Source organism: Chenopodium quinoa, unplaced genomic scaffold (genome assembly GCF_001683475.1).
Source record: "Chenopodium quinoa cultivar QQ74 unplaced genomic scaffold, ASM168347v1, whole genome shotgun sequence".
Lineage (NCBI taxonomy): Eukaryota > Viridiplantae > Streptophyta > Magnoliopsida > Caryophyllales > Amaranthaceae > Chenopodium > Chenopodium quinoa.
This window is the reverse complement of record NW_018745461.1, coordinates 288,063-312,546: the sequence shown is the minus strand read 5'-3', so window position 1 is coordinate 312,546 and position 24,484 is coordinate 288,063. Positions and strand designations below refer to the sequence as shown.

Sequence of the window (24,484 nt, the reverse complement as noted above, 5' to 3'; positions counted from 1 at the left end):
GGATCCCAATTACCGAGCCCTTAATCACCGGATCGATGACTCTAACTGGCCTTGTGCTTCAAGGATGGTCGTGCACTTCTAATTCCGTAGTCGCTTCATGAAAAACCCGAGAAAATGCTCAAAAGCCGCAGTTTCCTACAAAACTCAACAAAGACTACGAAAACACCAGAAAACACAAATTAGTAATAAAAGTGGCTCGAAAGAGCCAAAAACACTACTAATTATGACCAAGGGACGGGGGTAAATTACTATATAAAATGGACATATCAACCGATTTCCTGAACTCCAGCCTACCAAAGACATTTTTGACAACATATAATGGTAATACTCCGTATATGATTCCAAACATCATTATATGTCTCTAAGATGTATCCCCTAGGGTCTCAAGACTTTTTACCACCGGGCCCGTAACATAAAAAATTCTTCAAAATTCGTGGATAATAGCCTTCAATTTTATGATTTTTTTGACCTTTTTCGCACGGAAATAAAAATTTCCAAGATGTTTACCATTGTCCGTAATACCCTCCAGGAATCCTATTGGGTGAGTGGAACCATCTAATTTGCCTTATTACGATAAATTTATGCGTTCGAAACTTGTATCGATTTCGTGAACTTAAGCCTACCACGAACATTTTTTTCAACATATAATGGTAATATATGATTCTGACCGTCATTATATGTCCCTAATATGTATCCCCTAGGGTTTCGAGATTTTTCGCCACCGGGCCACGTAACATAAAAAATTTCTTAAAAAGCGTGGATAGCCCTTCAATTTTTGAAAATTTTGACCATTTTTCTCTCGGAAATAAAAATTTCCGAGATGTTTACCATGATCCCTAATTCCCTCAGGCAGTTTAATTGGGTAGGTGGAACCATTAAATTTGCCTGAAAACGGTCAATTACCCGTTCGAAACTTGTACCGATTTCGTGAGCTCAAGCCTACGACGGACATTTTTGAAAACATATAATGGAAATATACAATTCTAAACGTCATTATATGTCCCTAAGATGTATCCCCTAGGTTCTCAAGACTTTTTGCCACCGGGCCCCGTAAGATAAAAAAATTCTCAAAAAGCGTGGATAATAGCCTTCAATTTTTGAATTTTTTTGACCATTTTTCGCCCTAGAAAAAAAATTGTCGAGATGTTTACCATGGTGTCTAATACACTACGGGAGTCCAATTGGGTGGGTGGTTCCATCTAATTTGCCTTATTACGGTCAATTTACGCGTTCGAAACTTGTAGCGATTTCGTGAACTCAAGCCAACCACGGACATTTTTGACAACATATATGGTAATATATGATTCCATACGTCATTATATGCCTCTAAGATGTATCCCCTAAGGTCTCAAGACTTTTAGCTACCGGGCCCCGTAACATAAAAAATTCCTTAAAAAGCGTGGATAATAGCCTTCAATTTTTGAATTTTTTGACCATTTTTTGCCCGAAAATAAAAATTGTCGAGATGTTTACTGTTGTCTCTAATACCCTCCCGGAGTCCAATTTGGTTGGTGGAACCATGAAATTTGCCTTAAAATGGTCAAATTACCCTTTCAAAACTTGTGCCGATTTCGTGAACTCAAGCCTACCACTGACATTTTTGACAACATATAATGGTAATATATGATTCCAAACGTCATTATATGTCTCTAAGACGTATCCCCAAGACTTTTCGGCATTGGTGCGCGTAACATAAAAAAAATTTCTAAAAAAGCGTGGATAATAGCTTTCAATAATATATTTAAGAAATACAATAGGTAGTTTTGCACAATATTTCCTAACAAAGCTACTCAACCTTCATTAGTACATGGTTCAAAGGTAGCAAGAGTAATATAAATTAGTTAAAGTAGAAAGAATGTAATATGTAACCCCTTAATTTGACGGACATTGTCAACATCACCACAATTAAGGTAACAAACCACATACAGCAGGATTGTGTTCTTTGGTTTGGCGGGGAAGGGGGATACAATGAAATAGTTATTGAAAACAAACATGGCAGCGTTCAACCAATGCTTTTAACAGACATTTACATATAACAAAAGATAAACTAAACATACAAAAACGGTACTCTACAATGTGCAGAAGTAATAATAAAAAAACACAGAAAGAATCATAGGGAACTGAAGTGTCATACAAAAGAACCTAGCTAGTTGGATGGGCCCTTAACTTGTTTGCAACATATAGTAGGTGACTAATATTTGTTGAGGGGTAGTTTTGCAAAAGCTTGAGATTGGAAGTAAAATCACCAGCAAGCAACCGTCTCCGGATTAGAATTAGCATAGCACAACAGATTCTTAGCAATGTTTCCTGCCACGACATAAGCAACAATCAGTTGTGAAGTGAAGCAGCCAATATTAGCATGAATTTTTGTGCAAATTTCCTTAATGTTCTATGACTATTACATACAATAATCTTCTCAGGGAATATCCTCAATAACACGTTTTTAATACGAAGTATTAAACATTATAGACAAACAATATAATTTTTACACTAACAAATTCTTCCATAAATTCCACAAGTATATTGCCAGTATAAGGGATTAAAAAAAATACTGCAGTAGAGGCATAATAGAACAGTAACTATGAAGTTTAGCCTTTACAGTCAAACCACATAACCTCCAAGCTCTAATACAATTCCAACAAAATTTTGGCTCCTTGCACTCGGACAAAACTATAACACTTTGGCTAACTGATGGGCTTCTTCGCCCAAAAGTTAATGCAGTTTATAAAAATTCTGCTGCAGGAGATGATACTTGATATGTAGCTAGTATAATTTGCAATAAGGACAACATAGCTGTAGAAGTTGAGTTCATTGCATCACTAAATATAAAATTAAGAGCATAATATGTGCCGCCTATATTTTTTTGTCAACAAGTAACATAGCCCAATCCCCATACTTAGCTCCAGAACCAAAAAATTAAAAAATAAATAATTAAAAATTTAAAAATAATTAAGATGATTTAATAGCTTAAACACACCTGTGGCCCCTCAGGATCACTTAATAGAATGTCCCAAATATGAAGGCTGTCTGTGAAGCTGAATTCTTGAGTCAAAAGAAGAGTTATCCATCTGAATGCATAAAATTGGGGATTAACCTGTCACCAAAGAGTAGGAAGTTAAACATTCAGTAACAAGGCCTTAGGTGTACAACAAACATTTATGTCCACTTCACATCATTAGCTTTCCTATCAAATCTGGTGTATGCTCTGTGTAGTTCATCAGCTGAAACAGCAAGGGCCACCTCTTGAGAGGCACAAGGTTGATAGTATTCTATAATGTCATTTGAGCATTACACAAATATACAAAATTGCAGCAAACAAGTATAAAGTGTTTACAAGTTTGCATTATTAAGAGGCCATCATATAAATTTGAGTCATGGAAGTGATACGCAAAAAATTTGAATGAGACTGAAGAAAGTGCAATAAAACCAGAATCCATTGATTTGGTAAGTGGTTATACAAAACTGGATCGCTCCTTAGTCTTTGGCCAGCTTTTTTGTTTGTCGAACTCTTTTCTTAAAATTTTGAAGAAAAGCTTTAAACAAGCATACAGCAGTTATTAAAAATAATAAAAAATAATAAAAATACTAAAAAAAAAAAAAAAAAAAAAAAAGGGACAGCTAACTTTTTTTATTTATGTAATACTGGCAATAGGCACTGCTGAGGTTTCAGTTAGTTTTCCAGACTCTCATTTGTACACACTCCTACTTTACAATGAATAAATCTTTCATATTTATAACAATGTATTTGCCAATCTGTCAGAGGCTATTGTCAGTCACTTATTCCTTTAATAGTTTATCAGGCTGTTATGTGGCATTTAAGTAATGGCCAGCAATAGAGTATACAGGTAGTCATTCACCAGGTACAAAATGTTGGGAATGAGAGACTTTTTTCCACTCAAACCTCACATCCAACTCCAATTTGCTCCCAGAATACGCATACAGCAGTGAGAAAGAAACCTTCAATCCCGTTCTCATTCTTACTGCAGATGTGCCACTAGTGTCATTCCACATATCTAGCTTCTTTGTGCAGTCTTTGCTAACAATAACTGTAATTAAAATCAACTGCAACACCACCACCACCCAGCATTAAAGTTCACTATGGCTTCCACCTCAAACAGAGTCCGTGTAAGTCATGAGCATATATGATGCATCATGATTATCCCAAAATTTATTTACTCAATACATTTTTTTACATCTGCAACCTAGGTACTTATTTGCATATGATTCATTAAAGAAGAAGACTAATAAAGAACTGCTATAGGCTTATACCAGAAGATAATAACTGACAAAATAGATACAACTGAAGGTGGCCAGATAGCACTGAGAATTAAGAGCTATAGGAAGATTGGAGCAGAAAATACAGCAAAAACGATATACATTACCTTACAAGTGACCTCCAAGTGACGCCAAAGTTCTTCATCGTGTTCTTTTAAAAGCATTGACAATTTTGTGATCGTAGAACGGATTCCAACAACACTATTATCAAGTTGCTGACAGAAATTATCCCTGAATCCACTAAGCAACTCAACAAAACAAAAGAATGTATCTGCTTCAGCAACAGCCTGCAGAAGGGAAATCATCCACATGATCAGAAACACAATAACTTATGAGGAACATCTATATAAAAATTTTGCAGACAAAAAGCTAAAAGTTTTACCATATCATCAAAAGTAAACAATGCAACATTTTTACACAGAAATTCTAGTATACTATCTCAATCTATGATGCACCAATACGGGTACGAGGGCATGTACGGGTACAGGGACGGGAAATGGAAAATCTAAAAATTCCAGAGTACAGGGACGGCTTTGGGGACTGCGGTTTTTAAAATGTAAATTTAAATATAAAAAAATTGGATCATAGTAAAAAAATTTATGCAAAAAAATAAAATGATAATAAAAACAATTTTAGCCAATGTTTACCACAACATTTAAAATAAGAACAAATCATGAAATCAGAAACATTAAAACAAAGTATAAAAGTGTAAACAACACTACAACACCGAGAATATTTTAAGGCTAGAAGAGAGGAGAAGAAGAAAGTCAGAAAGAGAAGAAGAGAAGCGCCAACCGCCGATTAGCCTCGCCGCCGCTGCCCAAACTCCACCGTCGAGAGATAGATAATGAGAAAGTGATAAACCTTAATTTGTGAGTTTTGAAGTGTGAACTATGAATTGGGGGAAATGGGACGACAAACTAAAAAAAAAACTTTTTATTTTAAAAAGCCAAAAATTACCCTTGGGGACGGCATTGAGCCTCATGCGCGTCCCCAGAAACGTCCCCAAAAAATCAACCCGTCCCCAAAAAGTTAACTCATCCCGGGGACGTACCCAAGCCGTCCTCGAGAGCGTATCCGTACCCGTAACGTCCCGGGGATGGGGGACACCGGCCATAAGGCGTCCCCGTGCAACATAGATCTCAATTTTGTCAATATCCTCAATGGTGGATCTAAGAAATCTTTTGAGCATGCTTCACCATACAAGTTTTTCTAAAAGATCTCTACATGTTAATATACATTAGTATCTATATGACTTTCCTTTTAGCCAACCCCACTTTTGGGATTAAGGCTTTGATTGATTGATTATCTATATGACTTTCCCTAGATTATATGGCCTCCACAAGATTTGAACTAGAGACCTCTAATTATAGTATCCATGTCTTCACCTCCAACACTTCGATACATCACATTATTCAATACCCAAAATTCAATCAACTACTGCAAAGTTGCACTTACACCCTGGTTACCAAAATATTCTTACCACACCTGATTGAACTTGACTTGACCAATCTTGAATTTTATAATAATATTTCGTCAAGTCTGCTAAGTTGTAACACAGGTAAGACATTGAAGCAGAAATACTTCATGAAAATCAGTTTATGCTCTCTTTTAAAAAATTATGGGCAAAGGATAAAAGAAGAAAAAGAAATAATATAGAGAAAGTCATTCTTAAGGCAGGGAGAGGCAAGAGGAGCAAAGAGATTTAAGATGGTACGGTTAAGAAGTTCTCCGTCGTAATGCCACTTTTAATTCAAATTATTAGGGTGAGTTAGGACACGTGGAAACTTAATGTTGCAATGACATGAGAAAGTGCCAAGTGATTATATACTTGATATTACTCAATTAGTTCTCAAGGAAATATTTCTAAATAAGATAGCATAAAAGTGGCACAGTCCAACTTATTAAAAATGCACAATATCTTCTACTTTTAGGGTGCAGTCCAGCCACCAACAAAAGTTTAGGGGTATCGAGAAACAACAGTGCTACACACTGAAAAAGGAAAGTAAAGAAAGAAAATTAACAGAGAGAAAAATCTAGAGCAGAGATCTTTAGAACTGAATAATCCATAGGGCAAAGGAAATAAATAAAAAAAAAAAGATACCTAGAAGAAGAAGAAGATGATGTAATTGAAGCAAAAAATCAGCAATGCAAAGGTTAGAGAGCAAATCAGGGAGAAGAAGAAAGATTCCAAGACAAAGAGAGTCAATATATTGGCTAGTCACCGCTATTTATTTATGGTTTGTGTAGCCTTTTGCCCTAAAGATGTCACATAGAATGATTAATGAGATCATTTTAAATTTCCCAATATTTATACAAGTTTCCAAAGTAAAAGCATCAAAGAATGTAGGTAAACCAAGAAAATGGCACTATTGAAAGGTTCCAAGATTAAGAGAGCCAATCTATTGGGCTAGTCACCGCTATGACTGATGAGATTATTTTAAATTTCCCAATAACTATAGAAGTTTCCAAAGTACAAGCATCAAAGAATGTAGGTAACCAAGAAAATGGCGCTACTCATCACATGCCTTGATGGAGACACCCCAAGGTATGTGAAGCAAAGAGGCCTTTTCCTAGTAGCTAAGTGTGCCTCGGAAACAATTTAACTTACAGAAACTAGGACGACAGGAAGTCAAGAAGAAATATTTCAAGTGTAGAGCAATCATATAACTAACGATAGTAAGAATATCATCACATTACCAGGTTTCCTTTTACTTGGACTATATCAGGCTTAAGGATAAAAGATCAACATGTGAGTGACATAACTAACATACATGACTTATTGGTCTATAATAAAATGAAGTAAAAGTATAAATTAAAGGTAGATGAGATCTCCATGTTCAGGCATCCTAGGTCTCATCTCTCACAGACGCGCGCGCGGGGGGGGGGGGGGGGGGGGGGACACTTAATCATACTTCCTATTTTTTTTTTTTTTAGTTGAAGTCTTTCTATTATCACGCTTGTCAACGCATGTTTTTAACGATTAATATCTCTAATTATCAACATTATAAAATTAGAAAAAGTGGATATTAATAAAATATAAATAGAAACGATTCAAACAAGATCCCACAAGAATATGTTTTATCGTATCCATAAACCACAAAAGCGAGTCAAGCGTGTTGTGTGAATAGTTTAAAAGTCAAACGGTGTCAACTAAAAAAAACGGAGGAAATATATAGCATATATACATTGATACATATTTGTCCACACATTTTATTAACTTACAGAGTTTTCCTCATCTGGATCATTCCTAAAAACATAGAAGAGAGGTGCCAATAACTCATTCATTCCTTGTACGTATCTTATACCGGGGTTTAGCTTAGCGAACACAATCAAAATGTTCCTCAGAGCCTCCTACAGTAGTAAGAATGTCATAAATTTAGCAGAGAAAAGATAACAATACCACAAATAGAAGACAAAGATAGCTAAACTACTAACCTGATTTAATTTTGCAGAAATCGTATCCCCAGAGAAAAATTGCATATCTGGGTGAGTTCTTTTCACATCCCGATCAATCTGCTCGATGATCTCTGTGTCCTAAGCATGCATTACAGCATTCAGAAATCTTATATTGTTAAAGAATTATCAAAAAGAAAATTGATTTTAAGAAGAAAGAACTGAGAAACACCATCCCCCCCCCCCCCCCAAAAAAAAAAAAACCCTTCCTACAAAAATGATACTTATGCAAGAAACAAGAAGCACAGTCAAAGTCTCAATTCATCTCTCCACTCAGAGCAACATCAGATTCTCCTTTTTAATTTTGACAACAGTCAGACGTAATAGAGTAACACCAGCCTCTTTCCAAAGTCTCAGACTTGTGTTCCAGGTAAACATTTACATACAAAACATCTAATATTGTTTCATTAATCATGACAGCAACCAATATAATTAGCAAACCTAATATTAAGATACCAAAGATAAAAGAACATCTACTGAAATATATGCAAGCACGTCAACTATCTTGGTCCATAACAAGAGCATATGGTCTTTCAAAAATAAAAGAACAAAATTATAAGGGTAACATATGAATATAATTGAACAATAAACATAAATTAATTTACTTTTCCAACAAAACATAGGTAACCGCTACCCCCCCCCCCACAACAACAAAATGGCCTCCTAGGTTCTCGTAGGTTTCATGAGCGAAGATTGTCAAAATGTAAAAGCTATGATCCACGTTTTCGACCGAGTTTTTATGAACATGTAGAGTGTTCCCTAAAGATCTTAAAAGTTGGTTTGAAACCATAGCAGGCTTAAAATCTCGAAAATGAGTTTTGCTCAATTATATGATTATTTCGAAAGCGAGTTTACAATGGTAGTCAAAAGCTACAATAGTTGGTTCCAAACACCAACTTGGAATCCATAACATAGTGTCCATGGGAAAAGCACCTTGTCCCCTTTTCTATCTGCTAACATAAATCCAAAAATGTCAAAATTTTACACTTCAGACCATAGTATAAAAATGCGGTTTCGGTCACGATCGCGGGAACGATTGCGGTCTCACATTAATGGTAATGATGTGTTGATCACGGACCAGGTCACGGTAGAATTTTATTTTAAATTAATTAATCTAAATGTTGTAATTTAGGATTTTTAATTAATTTTTATGTGGGTTTTAAATTGAATTAGTATACTTTATTACCCTTAAAAAAAAAACCATATGTTTGTATTACTACAAAGCTTGTTTTATCTTTTATTACCCATTAACAACAATTTAAAAAACAAATAACAAACATAAAAGGCCACCTGTCATAGCATGTGACCATTGGCCAACTATTGTCCCACCAACTAATTACTACAATCAATCAAAGCCTTAATCCTATAAATAGGGTCGGCTACATGAAGCAAAAGTGATTATTTCGTGTTGTCATCGACAAAAATCTTCCTCCTCCATCCCTTACGATCCAATGCCTCATCCTCATGCAAATCCATATACTTCATATCCTTCCTAACTCCTTCCAAACAAGTTATTTTCGGTCCCCTTCTCCCTCGTTTAACCCTTCCATGGTCCCACTCTTCCACTCTTTGTACCAATGCACCAACTAATTACTACACAATAAAATTAATTAATTAATTAATAAAGCCCACCAAACCCATTACTTCAACTTACACGTGACTACCTCTTTATAGATGTCCCACTATTTACTTTCGCTTTGTTCCTTTAACTCATCCGTTTCAATGGAATTATCTCCATTTTTTCTTTTTTCCATTTCATTTTGTCTAAAAGTGAGTAATTCTTCGGTGAACATCGATGCAGGTAAGATTCATTTTGTATAAGTCGTATCCATCAAATCTCGGCCTTTTCAAAAAACGGTGTGTAAAACAGGAAATATCGAATCGATAAGTACAATATCCATTACAAACCGGCCGGTTCACGATGCATTGACGTAACAACTGCATTTTCATACAATGCTTCAAATCTGTTTCTAACATATAAGTTGATTTGAAACCATAATATGCATATCAATATGTCTATAAAGTTTCAAGGAGTTCTTCGATTTTACTAATATTTCGAAGACATGATTATAGTAGAGGTTGAGAGCTGTAAGAAATGGTTCCAATCACCAAATTGGAATACAAGGCCTTGTAGGGTCCATGGAAATCACCTCATTTTTGTTTAGCGTGCAACCTTTGAAAATTGTCCAAATTTGAAGGCTATAATCCACACGCTTTTGGACCAAATTCAAGAAAAAAAAAATCCAAATTTAAAGTAAAAGCATAAGGAGTCCCCTAATATGATAAAAGTTGGTTTGGAACCAAAGCAATCCTACCAATAGGTATATAAATTCTAACAAATGGCATGAGATGATTTTGATAACCAACTTCGAATACCCGAGTATCCTAAGGTCCACAAGAATCACCTCGGCCACTTTCCAATCCCAACTTTCCAAGCTCAAAATAGACGGAAAAATGTACAAATTTCAACTATACAAGGCTACCAATAGGCCTACAAAGTATGTAAAATAAGTTTTGTTCAATGATTTGAGTATTTCAAAAGCATGTTTGTAGCGAATATATAGAGCCACAAGAAATGGTTCCAATCACCACACATCGAATCACACTTTTCTTTCCTAGTACATAAAATTAAATTGTCCAAATTTGAAGTCTTAATCCACGCTTTTGAACCAATTTTAGGAATTTTTACCAAAGTTGAATTAAATGAGGAATTTGAACGTAAGGGATGGAGGAGTATGGAATAATCACTTTTGATTCATGCAGCCATCCCCACTTATGGAATTATGGCTTTGATTGATTGATTGAAGTGGATGCTTTTCCCAAAGGTCATCAAGGTTTGTTTAAAACATAATTACATAAAAACCCTATAACGTCTTAAAGAATAAAATTTGTAGAGTTATATGACAATTTCGAAAAAAGCTAATAGTGGAAGTTAAGAATTGCAAGAGATGGTTACCTTGACGAGGTCCACATAGATCACCTCGTACACTTTCCTTTCAAATCCCACAAGAGATGAAAAATATCAAAATATGAAGCTCATAATAAACTTCTTCTAACCAATTTTGAAAAACTTGTCAAAAATTAAAGTTGATGTGTAATTGGTTAAAAATCATAGCATATCATATAACTAATATATAAAGGTAAACTTTTAGTCAAGCCACAAGAAAATGACACTTGGCATTTCAACTTTAAGTCGTGTCGCACCACATAAGCAACAATTGATTATTCGTAAAACACCTAGGATAAAAATGTTGGATAAATTTAGATAAATTTTTTAAGATCAAAAAGTTAGTTTAGAGTTTCATTTTCAATAAAATTTGGATAGATTATTAACATAAAATGGTTGGTTTAGAGTTTTATATTCGATAAAAATACTAATATTCCATATGTACAAATAAAATTATAATACTATAAAAAAAATTATAAATTTCAATAACTATTATCTTAAAAATTTACAATATTACTTCATATCATAATATTCGTATTAAAGAGTCCTTCAGAATAAATTCATTTATGATATATTTTAATAAGTGATTTAAAAAATAGTTTAGTCATTATTGAATTTCCTTATTAAATCATAATATATCCTAGAATATCATGAAAATAGGTGCAACTCTAGACTAATTTCTTCTAATTGCCCTTCCCGTGATACCTGCGCCACTTTCATAAACCACTAACTCAAAACTTTTCCAAAATTGAATTTGATGGGTGGGGTGCCTTAAGGTCATAAAAAAATGGTTTTGAACCATAACTAACCTAATGAATCTATAAAGTCCATAGAATAAGTTGTGTACAATTATATAGTTATTCCAAAAACATGATTACAGAGGAAAATAAAAAAATAAATAAAAATAAAATAAAATAAAATAAAAACAAGAAATGGGTCTATTCACCAAACAAGTCCTCGGGAATCAACTTAGCTTCTTTACTTTCCCGGTGAGGAAAAGTCTAAAATTGTCAATTTCGAAGATATATGCGCTTTCACACAATTTTCGGGAATTTTCTTAAATTAAAGTAGGTCTTTGTTGTCTCTCCCAAAGTTATATAAGTTGATAATGAGCCATAACTAGCTTGCCATAGTTCCAATCAAAACATGTTTATAGCGAAAATGAAGAGCGAAGGAATAGTTCCAATCACCAATTGGAATCCCAAAGCTTTGAGGTAGTCACCTCAATAACTTACCTTTACAAGTTTGTAAAAGTCAATAATTAAAAGGTTATAAATTACACTTTCGGACCAATTTCGAAAAAAATAATTCCTAAACTGAAGTGGATGTTTGAGGTGTCCCTTAGGTCATCAAGGTTGATTTAGAAGCATAAATGGCCTACCAATAGGTCTATAACGTCTCAAAAATAAATTTTGTTCAACTATAAGACGTTTTCTAACCAATTTCGGGATTTTTTAAAAATCAAAGTCAATGTGTTGGTTATCCCCTTTAATCATAAAAATTAGTTTGCGACCATGAAAGGCCTAGCAATAGGTTTAAAAGTCTAGAAAATGAATTTATTCGATTATATGACCATTTTAGAAACATGTATCCAATCCCAATCAACAACAATCTTTGAGATCTAAGGGAAGTAGTTTGGCTTCTTCCTTTTCACTTTTAAGGTCGGAAAACATCAAAGACAATCTATATATGAAGACTACAATAATGTTTTGAACCAATTTCGGGAAATGTTTCCAAAATTGAAGTTGATGTGTAGGATCTACCGAAGACATAAAAGTTTATTATAAATCATATATCTTACTAATAGTTCTATAAAGTTACTAGAAAGAGTTTTATTCATTTACTACCTCTATTTCATATTATTTGCAACTTTGGGTAATATTTATGAGATATAAAATAATCCAAAGTTGCAAATAATATGAAATGAAGGTAGTATATTCATATTTCATGGGGTTTATAGGACGCAACTGGCCACTTTCCTTACTAAATTCGAAAAAGTAAAAAATTGTCAAAATTCGAAGGCTTATAATCCATGCTCTCGGACCAATTTCGGGAAATTTTCCCAATATTAAAGTGGATGTTTGGGGTGTCCCCTAAGGCCATCAAAGTTGGTTTAGAAACATAACGTCTATAGAAAAAAAATTATTCAATTATATGACATTTTAGAAATAATGTTTTATGTTTATAGTGGTAGTTAGATGAAAGAGATATTTCCAATCACTAAATTAAAATCCTAGGTCTCATAGGGTCTAGGAGAAAAACCGAGGCCACTTTCCTATCTAAGCCCAAAAAGGTCAAAATTGTCCAAATATAAAGCGTTCAATCGAAGCTTTTCATCCAATTGCGGGAACTTACTTCTACAACGAAGTTAGAAGGTCATAAAAGTTGATTTTGAACCAAAATTAGCAAATTAATAGGTCTATATAGTCTATAGAATGACTTTTGTTCAATTATAAAAATATTACAAAAACGTGTTTATAGGGATAATAAAGTATGGTTCCAATCACCAACATGGAATACCAAGACTTTATGGAGTCCATAAAAAACAACTTAGCTTCTTTACTTTCCGAGTCCGGAAAATGAGAAAATTGTCCCAAAAATGAAGGCTATAATCCACACTTTCAAACTAATTTTAGGGATTTTGTGGGGTCTCTCCCAAAATCATAAAGTTAATTTAGAACCATAACTAACCTATTCAGAGGTCTATAAGGTATATATAATGAGTTTTGTTCAATATGAACATTTCAAAACCATGTTTATAGTAGTGAGAAAGAATTGCACAAAATGGTTCCAATAACCAAAATGGAATTCTACTGCCTCATGAGGTCCAAGGGAAGCAGCTAAGCTTCTTTACTTTCTAAGTCCAGTAAAAGTAAAAAATTATCCAAAATAATTCACGCTTTCGGACCAATATCAGGGATTTTTTAGAAATTGAAGTTATAAAAAATTATTTTGAACTATAACTAGCCTACTAATATGTCTATAAAGTCTTTAGAATGAGATACATTCAATCATATGACTTTCAAGACATGTTTATACCGTTAGAATATAGAGAAATGGTTGCAATCACCAACATGGAATACCAAGACTTCATTAGGTCCATGTGAAGCACTTAAATTCTTTACTTTTCGAGATCGAAAAAGAGAAAAATTGTCCAAATCAGAAGGCTATTCACGCTCTTAGACCGATTACGAGAATTTTTCCAAACTTTGTTTGAGGTGTCCCACGAGGTCATCAAGTTTGGAAGCATAAAAGGCCAACCAATAAAACTATATTGAGGATAAATTTTGATCAATTATAGAACAATTCCACAAACATGTTATTTATGGTAGTTAAGAGTAGGGCTGAGCAAAACTACCCGAAAACCCGTTCCGTTACCGTTCCAAAAATTAGGGTACCCGATCCGATAATCATAATGGTTCGGGTACCCGTTCCGATATCGGGTATGGTTTTTGGGTATCATTTTAAAATTAACGGTTACCCGTTCTGTTCCGATAAGCAATTATTTTGTTTTTTTCCTACTAAAATCTATCTTTTTAATATTTAAACTCTTACGTTACTTCATAATCACTATATGGTATTGTTGTTAATTAGTGTTAAAAAATATCATAATAACTAATTTTTTAAGTTTAATTATCACTATTGGATATTTTATTGGGTACCCGATAACCGTTCCGAAAATCGGTTCGGGTTATGGATATCACTTTTAGTGATATTGGTTATCGGGTACCCGAACCGTTAGTACTAATGGTACGAGTACCCGTCCCATGCTCACCCCTAGTTAAGAGTAGGGGTGTTAAAAAAAACCCGACCCGTTTGATTCGACCCGATGACCCGCAAAATACCCAACGGGTATTTAGAGATTTTTCATCAAATTTTCGGGTTAGGTACCCGACCCGCTAAAAACCTCAAGTTGTGGGCCGGGTCATGGGCCGGAGTTTCTGTTACTCGGGTACCCGTTACTTTTTTTTTTTTGTTTTTTTTTAAAGTACAGCTCTTGTTTGCTGAAGTAAATTGTAAAATAGGGTTTCTAGTCTTTTATTTCCTCAGCCGCAACACACTCTTTTACTCTTCTCCATTATTCTTTCCCCCTTCTCTCTATACCTCATCAATTCAAGGTTGCAACTGCAATTGTGCAACCCCCTTTCTCAATCTGTCGCCTTCTTTCTCCTTTCACAAGCCCCAACCCCTCTTTATCCTTCTCCAAAAAAAATGATATTTCTACTTGAAGGGGCACGAGCACGCTAATTTTTTCGGCGGTACGGGTATGGGTTGGATGAGTTTCGTCGCCAAATTTGTTTGGACTTTTCATCATAAGTAATTTTTACTTCGAATTTTTGTTACTCTGAAGAAAGAATTGTAGTACAGCAGTGGAGTATGCACTATATTTCTTCTTATTTCATTATTTATTTTTGAATGATTTCATTTTATTTATATCATAAGCAATAAAGTAGATTGTAGAGATTATTTCCTATTAATTAATTTTTTTTAATTCAATTTGTTTTTTTTTCTCGGGTACCCGTGACCCGACCCGCGAAAATAGGGTACCCGATAACCGGGTACCCGGTTATCGCGGGTCGGGTCATAAGCCGAGTGTTTGACTACCTGCAAAGGCGGGTACCCAAAGAGAAACCCGGTACCCAGTTATGAATAGCCCTAGTTAAGAGTTGCAAGAGATGGTTCCAATCACCAACTTATAATCCTAGGGTATCATGGGCAGTTTTGTATCCAAGCTCACAAAGGTCGAAAATTGTCCAAATATAAAAGCTTATTTAATAAACATTTCTAACCAATTTTGAGAATTCCAAAATTGAGGCTGATTAGTGTCTCTTTAGGGCATGCCTGGAATCCCAGAAATAATGAAGGGGGTAATATCTAATGGGGTAAATTCTACTTGAGCATTGATTTAGAGGGAAAAAATTCATTTTCTTAAGGTTTGGCAACAATCCTAGGGAAAAAACCTCAAATTCATGGCAATCATGTCGTTGATAAATTTGAGACCACCACGAGCATCGCCTCACTTGAAGGATCAAAAGCCCTAACCTTTTGTTCAACTATCTCTTCAACCAATTACCAATGGGTCCGATTCAAGATACTTGTTCGTAATTCGCCGGAATTGATAAGCTATGGCGGCGGCTAGTAGCTTCCATTAGGCGCTATAATGGCGGCAACAGCTTCAATTGGGCGGAGGGGTATGAAGGTGAAGGAGATAATACATCGCAGGGGAGAAGAAGATGCAGTATGGAAAAAGAGAGTGCTTTTTGATTTTACGGGGGGAATTGTTATGCTAGGGGGGAGGTGGGTAATTATAAACCCCCTTTTTAGGGAAATAGATTACCCTACTGATTAATTACCCTAGATCCAAACTTTAAAAAAATCCAGAATTATTACTCATGTAATTTTTCCCCTCCCATTACACCCATTCCAGGCAGCCCCTTAATGTCATAAAGTTGGTTGTGAATCATAACTAGCCTACCAATGGGTCAAAAATGTCTCCAAAATGAGTTTTGTTCAATTATATATTACAAAATGTTATACAGCGATAATAAAAAAGAAGTAAGAAAGGGTTGCAATCACCAAGGTCCATGGGAAGTAAGAAAGGGTTGTAATTTTTACTTTCTGGGTCCTAAACACTTAAATTTTTCCAAATCCAAATATAATACATGCTTTCAAACTATTTTTGGGAATTTTTTCTTAAAGTGGATGTTTAGTGGCCCCCTAGGTCATCAAGGTTGGTTTGGAAGCATAAACGACCTACCAATGGGTTTATAACGTCTCGAAGTTACATTTTGATTAATTATATAACAATTTCAAACACGTGTTTATGGTGATAGTTAAAAGCTACAAGAGGTAATTTGAATCATCAACTAGGAATCTTAAGGCCTCCAAGGGTCCAAAAAAATCACCTTGACCACTTTCCTTTCTAAGCCCGCAGATCTTGAAAAAATTTAAATCTAAAAGCTATAATTCACGCTTTTGGACCAATTTAGGAAAAATATTCCAAAATTAAAGTAGATGTGTAGGGTGTTTTCCAAGACCACATAAGTTGGTTTGGAACCATTGCAGGCAAACCATTAGGTCTATAAAGTCCAAAGAATGAATTTTGTCTAATTATATGACTATTTCAATAACAGATTAATAGTGGTCGTTGATTAAGGTCGAAATGAAGCACCTTGGCCCAATCGTTCCGTAAACTTGTACAAATATGAAAGCTATAATCCATGCTTTCTAACCAATTTAGGAATTTTTTTCCAAATTTGAAGTCGATGTGTAGGGTGTCCTGTAATACCCCGTATTTTTATGTATTTTTATAAAGTATTTAAGTATTAATAAAATGTATTGTCAAGGGCTCAAGTATTTTAATTAAATATTCTAAAGGGTTAAAGTATTTTAAATATAAAGTTTTATAAAAGTAAAATATGTTTTGGGCCAAACATTTATTAATTATTGGGCAATGTAAATTATTCCTACATACTCTTATTGGAATAACCCATTTCAAAACCTATAACTTAAGCCCTATCTGATAACTCAAGCCCACATTTTTATAAGCCCAAATTTAACCCTACACTCTCTACTCTATAAATACCCCATGAATCCCCAAAAATTTCCCACACAAAAAGGTTAGTCTTATTTTCTCTCTCCTTTGTTTTATTAATTTGTGTAATTATAATTATTGATTTATGGGTTTTGATTTTATTGTTTGAAATTAATTTAATTAATATCAAATTGTATTTTGATGATTGAACTTTATAATTTTCAGATTTTGTAAATTTTATAACCTAGGGTTTTTAATTATTGAAAATCATGATTTTAGGGTTTTTATGAATAATTGATTTAGGGCTTTTATAGTAATGATGTTTTGAAATTTTGGTGATTATAACTACTTATTAGTTTAACTTAATTCCAGATTTATTTTGAACACGCAAATTCATGTTTTAATAATTAGATTTCCGTTCGTTAAATATTAATCTCGTTTTAATCCCGATAGGTTCTAAACTCCTCCGATTTTGATAAAAAAAAGTAGTGTTTTTCGAGTGGAAAAAAACGTTTTAAGAAAGACTCACTACCTTTGGTAGTGAGCACTACCCTCTTGTGGCCAAATTCAGCCTCTAAATACGATTTTCGAGCAGTTTTTGATTTTTAACGAAGTTTTTTTTTTATGCTTTAAATTTTATCTTTGAGTTTAAAAGGGGAAAGAGATAATTTAATGTTTCTATGGATAATTTAAGTATAAAGATGTATTTTGATGAAGTTTTACAGGATTTTTGATTAGTTTAAAATGTTGGAATTTTATTTAAAGTAGTATAATTGTGATTTTTAATAAAAGGGTGTGATTATCCATTAAAAAGGAGTTTAATTAGGGGTTTTTAAATAATTTTCAGATTATTATAAGTTATTTAAAGTGAGTTTAAGTTGCTGGAAATTGTGTATACAAGGAGAATTAATATAGGTTTATTGTCCCTTTATGTAGAAGACTTGGTTCGGGAATTGTTGTAGTGTAATTGGCTACTTTACGGGCTTAATTGAGGTACGTTCGCGTACTTAGCATATTTGGATGACGTAGAATCATGCTAGGTTTGATTTCAATCAATTACAAGTAGTATCATGCTAAGGTTCATGTATGGAATTGTGAATTTATGGTGTTTGTGATTGAATTGTGAAGCATGAATTATTTGTGATGGTTATGGATTGGAAAATTATATTTTGGGCATGTTGTATTTGAACCACATTTTTATTTATGGCATGTTAGAAGGCATGACTAATTAAACTACATGTTTAATTACGTTTGGAATATTGAAAAGGAATTTTATTATGGTTCAAAAAAAATTTATTGATGCTTTAAGCATGAGGAAGGAGCTATATAAGTGTCTATGTACACAAGGAATAAATTGTATGTTGGTGCCTTTGTGCACTTAAGGTATTTTTAACACCGAAGGATAGGATTTTGGCGCTTTATGCGTTTAAGGTGTCTTTGACACTGAGATAGAATTAAAAAGGATTCAACAATAAATAATATGTGGTCACTAATTATTCAAGAATTTAAATTTCGGGACGAAACTTCTTTTAAGGAGGGTAGATTGTAATACCCGAATATTTTATGAGTTTATATAATGTATTTTATAAATAAAATAGTTTATTTTATCTATTAAATAACTTTACTAATCTCATATTTTTTTATTTTAAAGTTCGAAAAGGTTTGAAACCCTATTTTATTTTAAATAGGACTCTCTATTTTTAAGCATATATAAACTATTCTAACCCTATTAAGTTTTTGGGATACAATAATATTATGTAGCCGTTTTGATACAAAATTCCTAGCTTTCTCTTCTTCCTCTTTACTCCATTATGTACGTTCGTGGGTTTATACCAACAGCCTGCTATTAATCTTTGGAATGTTTATCTTTGGAATGTTTATCTTCTGCTAATCATGTGGCTAAACCAATTGCTTTTATTCCAAAGGTAATCATCCGCATCTTTTTGCTGTTGTGTCATCATACCACAATCATGTTTGCAAATTTGTAATCTAATACTTTGAAATAAATAAGTTAATCATGTTTTTCTTTTTTTAAAAAATTTATATATGCAAGTGTATTTGATGATCAGTGAATTCGTGGAATTGGAGTTATGTTGATAAATATATGATTCTCACGGCAACATAGTTTATATGGATTTATTTGATGTAAACTTTTTGATTATCTTAGTTGTGTCGAGGCAGTGTATTCGAATATAGAGTATCATTTTGAGGTTAAAGGGTAACTTGTATTACTTTTGAGCTGTGAGTTAATTATTTTTGGGTTGATATTTGATTAAATTTGGGTACTAGTTTGATTGTCCTATAAGAGTTGAGATATGCTATGGTTTAACGAGTTTGAATTTTTGTATTATTTGGGAACATGTGCCACTGTTGAGATATTATTTAATATATTAATTTGTGAATGGTTATTTGATTAAGTATGAGATCAAAAGGTTGAGAATTATTATTTTGTTCTTGGTTTGAGGCTCGGCGTTGTATAACTTAGTCCTTGGCTTGTTGGTAAGAGGGTAATAATCATGAGTTAAAAATGAAGTACGATCTTTATTATTTATTTTTCTATGGTCCCCTACGGTGGGAATTGACCCGTATGTGGTCTGGTTCAAGGTGTTTTCTAGTTATTGGGAGTATTCAAGTTTTTATACCTGTTGGTTTTATTCGAATTACCCATGTCCAAGGCTAGGTATAGAACAACGAGCATGGCACACTTATTGGTTATGAGTTGAGTAAAGGTTCGTACTATTATTCGAGGTTGAGTTTGACAAAGGTTATTTTCAGAGTGCAATGTGTAATGTAGTTTCGAACTACATTGTTTAATTGATCTAATAATGTTAATTATTATATTATACTCTATATTCTGATATGTGGTGATTGCTCTGACGTGTGTGTTGTTTTATTGTGCTATTTATATTTGCGGCCATGTCTTTTTCTTATGGTGGCCCTGCGACGATCTATTTTAGAATTTGTCCTTAATGGTGAGCACTCAAGATTTTCTAAGCAGGTTGATCTAGTGGTCGTAGCTAAAGGAGCTCAAGTGTTTCGATTAGTGTGATGTCATGAGTTTATAAAGTTGTATAAATAGCTAACCTAGTTTATTGGGTTGTAATTATTGGGATTTGGTAAGCCTTAAAACTCGACAGGTTGTTGAGTGTGGCGGTAATACCTCCGATTTAAGTGTATGCTTCCGCAATTTTATTTAAAGGTTGTTTATTTTTCCTTTAATTCTTATTTATTTTGGTTAGTAAATCGGGGGTGTTACAGTTAATAGGTGGAAACCCGTTCGATGCGTAATCAATGCAAAACGAATTAATGAGTGTCTAGTCATTGAGTGTTGTTGAATGTTGTGTGTGCTTGTTCACAAGTGCATTGAGGTAAGTGTGTGTTGATAAGTGAAAGCATGATAGCGTGTTTAATTACGCTTATGTACTCAGCTTTGCTGATTGTGTGTGTTTGTGTGTATTGGTCATGTCTTTATCTTGGCCCTATGATGACCCATTTTTAATGGAGAGTAGTGGAGACAAGTAGAGATAAGCTTTTCAGGTATTAAGGCATATTCATGATGGGGCACGAGTGAAGAGCGAATCATGCTAGTTTATATTAGTTACAATGTGTTTCTGCTTTAATTATTTATGCTAATATTTATATGTGGAGCTAATATCAAGTTTGGATTTGGTTTGGTTTCTAATAAGGGCCTTTAATGGTTCCAAGTTGTATGTTGATTTTCATTTTTACTTCGCTCATTTTGGTTTTAACTTTACTTTCGTTTGGTTAGCTTTCCAAGTTGGGTTGTTTTGGAAAGGTTTTTAAAATTAGTCTTCCGCTGTGTATCTTTGATATTTGCTTTAACCGTTTTCACGGTGGCGGTAATGTCTTAGATATTCCTATTTAAAGTTTTATACAGGGCAAAACAGGTATTTTAAAATAAAGGAATTTCTAGGGTGTTACATGTGCCCAAGACCATAATACAATAAAAAGCCTACCACTAGGTTTATAAAGTCTATAGAATGAGGTTTGTTCAATTGTATGACTACTCTAAATACTTGTTTATAGCAGTAATAAAGAGTAGCAAGAAATGGTTTCAATCACCAACTTAGAGAATTTAGAGAATTTTTTTCCAAAATTGAATATGGATGTGTGCGATGTCCACATGAGTTAAGTTGGTTTGAAACCATAAAAGGTCTTTTAGTAGGTATATATAGTCTCAAAAGGAGTGATTTCATTTTAATTACATAAATACTTAATAAGACATTTTGATAGTGAAAGTAAAGAATTACAAGAGATGTTCTAATAACAAACTAAGAAACCCGAGGTCTCATTGAGATCATGGGAACAACCGGCTTCTTTCCTTTCCAGGTCCAAAAAAATAAAAAATTGTCCAAATTTGAAGGCTAATCCGCGACTTCAGTCTAATTTCGGGAATTTTTTTCAAAATTGAAATGGATTTGTGGGGTGTCCCTAAGGTCATAAAAGTCTATTTTGAACCATAAAAGGCGCACTAATAGGTGTATATTCAATTATATGACTTTTGCAAATGCATGATTATAATGGTAGTCAAGAGAAGCACGAGATAGTTACCATCATCAACTTGGCATCCCGTGGTCCTATTAGTGTTCCGACTATTCCTAATTTATAGAGCTACCAAACCCAAACCCACCCATTCCTTCACAAACCATTAAAAATAATTTTATATTATGATTTTTTTTTTTCAATTCTCCATAATGAAGCCTCTGTTTGATTATTTTAGCATTACCTTCGAGTGCAGAAGAGGATATGTCAATAAAAATGTAAAATAGTACGAGTATGAAATTTTGTTGTAAAGGCTCTTTTTCTAAGTCTCATATAGTATTTATTCAAGAAATGTATAATTATTAGCAATAGTTTGCAATTTGGACTATAATACACCTCTTCATGTTTGAGGTTACCAATGGCTATGTTATTTCCTAGAGATGTGATGAACATGATGACGATTGATGATCTCAAATGGATTAGAAATTTTTGACATGAACATGATCCGGTTAACTAAACAAATCAGGCAAGTTAGGCAGCAGTTTATTAAACAGATTATGTTTGTGTCTAGCCTTCCTGACTCGTTTAAAAAAGGTGTTGCATGGCCAAGTAGTGTGAAACCCCTGCCCCTCCAAGGCCCCAACACACAGACACACGTACACACACACATACAAAAAGAGAATGAAAAGTAAATAAAAAAAGCAACATGAAACAGTGTCAAAGTATAATACTTATGGAGTAATATTTTCAATAGAAATCAGTGATCAATTTGAGAAGAGCCAATCTGATAGTTGATATTGAAGGTATATACCTGAAAAAACTGATTCCAGAGACTGGATTGTCCAAGGCTAAGAGGATGCTCATCTTGAACAATTTCTGATCTAGAGAGTACGCAACGACTTTCACCTTTGAGTTCATCCTTATCAGCATTGATGACTTCTCCAGCTTCCTCGAAATTTCTGACTGACTAGCCACATAGACATTCAGAAATGCCAAACTTTTTACAAAAGAAAAATAAAAAAGGGAGGGCAACACATTTTGAGTTTTTGACATTGACATGGAGATGATAGTGTTTAAACCAGAATTGACATGCACAAGCTATAGAAAATGGCAAGCTCTGGAATAGCATTATTAATACATGTAGTTTGATAAAAAAAAAAAAAACACATGAATTAAGAAAACTTGATAAATTGTTGTGTGTATAAAGACTATAAACAATGGCAATTGAATGAGTAATAGAAGAAACAAGTTAAGAAGAGTAGTGGAGGAGTTTAAAACATGAAAGAAACGCGAAGCAAAATCGAAAGTGAAAGGAAAGAAAGACATAAAAAAAGAAAAGAGAGGGAGAAGAGAGAAGAGGACATACGGGAGACATCAAGAGGTCATCCTTGAAATGGTTGTATTGAGACCTCTTGTTGGCTAATTCAGAGGGCCACATTGCTCGATCACTGGGCAAATACCCCAATAGAAGCTGGCAATTGCAATTAGGGATTGTAATTCCGATTAGGTAACTAATTAATTAAGACTATGAAATGAAGAGAGAGAGAGAGAAACCTTCCACACAGTAGAGCGGATGGCAGGGGCATCAGGAAGACCCATGGATGCTAACCTCCTGATTTCTCTGATGTTGATGACCTTCTTCGACAGCTGCAACAAATTCAAGAAATTAGGTTAGGTGAATTCAATTGGATTGAATTGAATTGAAGAAGAAAAGAGAGAGAAACCTCGAGTGAGAGCTGAGCATGGCGAGAGATCTCCTCGGGGAAGGAGAAGGAGAAGCAGAGGAAGTGGAAGTGCCGTTGGAGTCCGGCGGCGGAGGAGGTGGTGATGGAGGTCGAACCGGCGACGGAGGACGGACGACGGGTGGAGGAGAGAGATCTTGAGTTTGAGTGATGGTGGTAGCAGCAGACAAAGGAGGCGTAGACCAGAGTGAAGAATTCAACCAATCAGGTACTTTCTTCTTCTGCTTCTTCGAGTCTTTCTCATTTTCGTTCACCATCTCGCAGATGAAGACTAGTTGTGCAGGAGAGAGAAAGTAGAATATTGATTGTTGAAGATGATCGCAGCAATTATGAAGGGAGGGTTGGGTTTTGGGTTGAAAATCAAAATCAAAATTGAAAAACCCCCAGCAGGCCAAGGCAACCTTGGTGATTGAGGAGGAAAGGAAGGTGGTGGGCAAGTGTTGCTTTGTGTTGCAAACCAACTACACGTGTGCTGGGGAATGGGATCTTACGCTCAACCCTCCAGCCCCGCATACCTTTAATTTTTTTGTTACCGTAAATAATAATACAGAGTACCACCCATATTCACCTCAACTTAAACTCCCTTAGTCAAAAAAAATTAATAAAAAAATTATTACAGTGTACTATACTTTCTTTTAGTTTCAAAATAAATGTCTCAATTTAACTTATGTCAATATTCTATAGTTACATATAAACATATAACTTGCGTTTGTGCACATAATCTACCCATCAAATCATCATACTTAGTCCATGTTTGGTAAATGGCATTTTGGTGGCTTTTTGGTTAGCTTTTGGCTTTTTTATGAGGTCAAATAACCTAAAAATGTGTTTGGTAATTGACTTTTTAGCCAGTGAAAAAGCTGGCTTTTAAGCCAAAATGAAAAAGATGCTTTGAGTAGTTTTTTTATTGGCTTTTGGCTTGTTGGCTCACAAATTATCTAATAAACAGCCAACTACCAACAATTTACCAAACACTTTTATAAACAGCTAGCTTTAACAGCCAGTTTTAAAAGCCATTATAAACAG

General features: G+C 34.2%; 1 protein-coding gene across 1 annotated transcript; it reads right to left on the bottom strand.

The window, feature by feature from the left end:
* Positions 1-1,811: 1,811 nt before the first annotated feature.
* Positions 1,812-24,136, bottom strand: LOC110714722 (TBC1 domain family member 13-like). The gene is given in 10 exon segments (XM_021893258.1): positions 1,812-2,307; positions 2,978-3,094; positions 4,383-4,562; positions 7,501-7,629; positions 7,714-7,812; positions 22,528-22,683; positions 23,083-23,187; positions 23,271-23,363; positions 23,441-23,482; positions 23,485-24,136. Coding segments are annotated over 10 exon segments (1,317 nt in total). The 5' UTR covers positions 23,716-24,136; the 3' UTR covers positions 1,812-2,142.
* Positions 24,137-24,484: the final 348 nt, after the last annotated feature.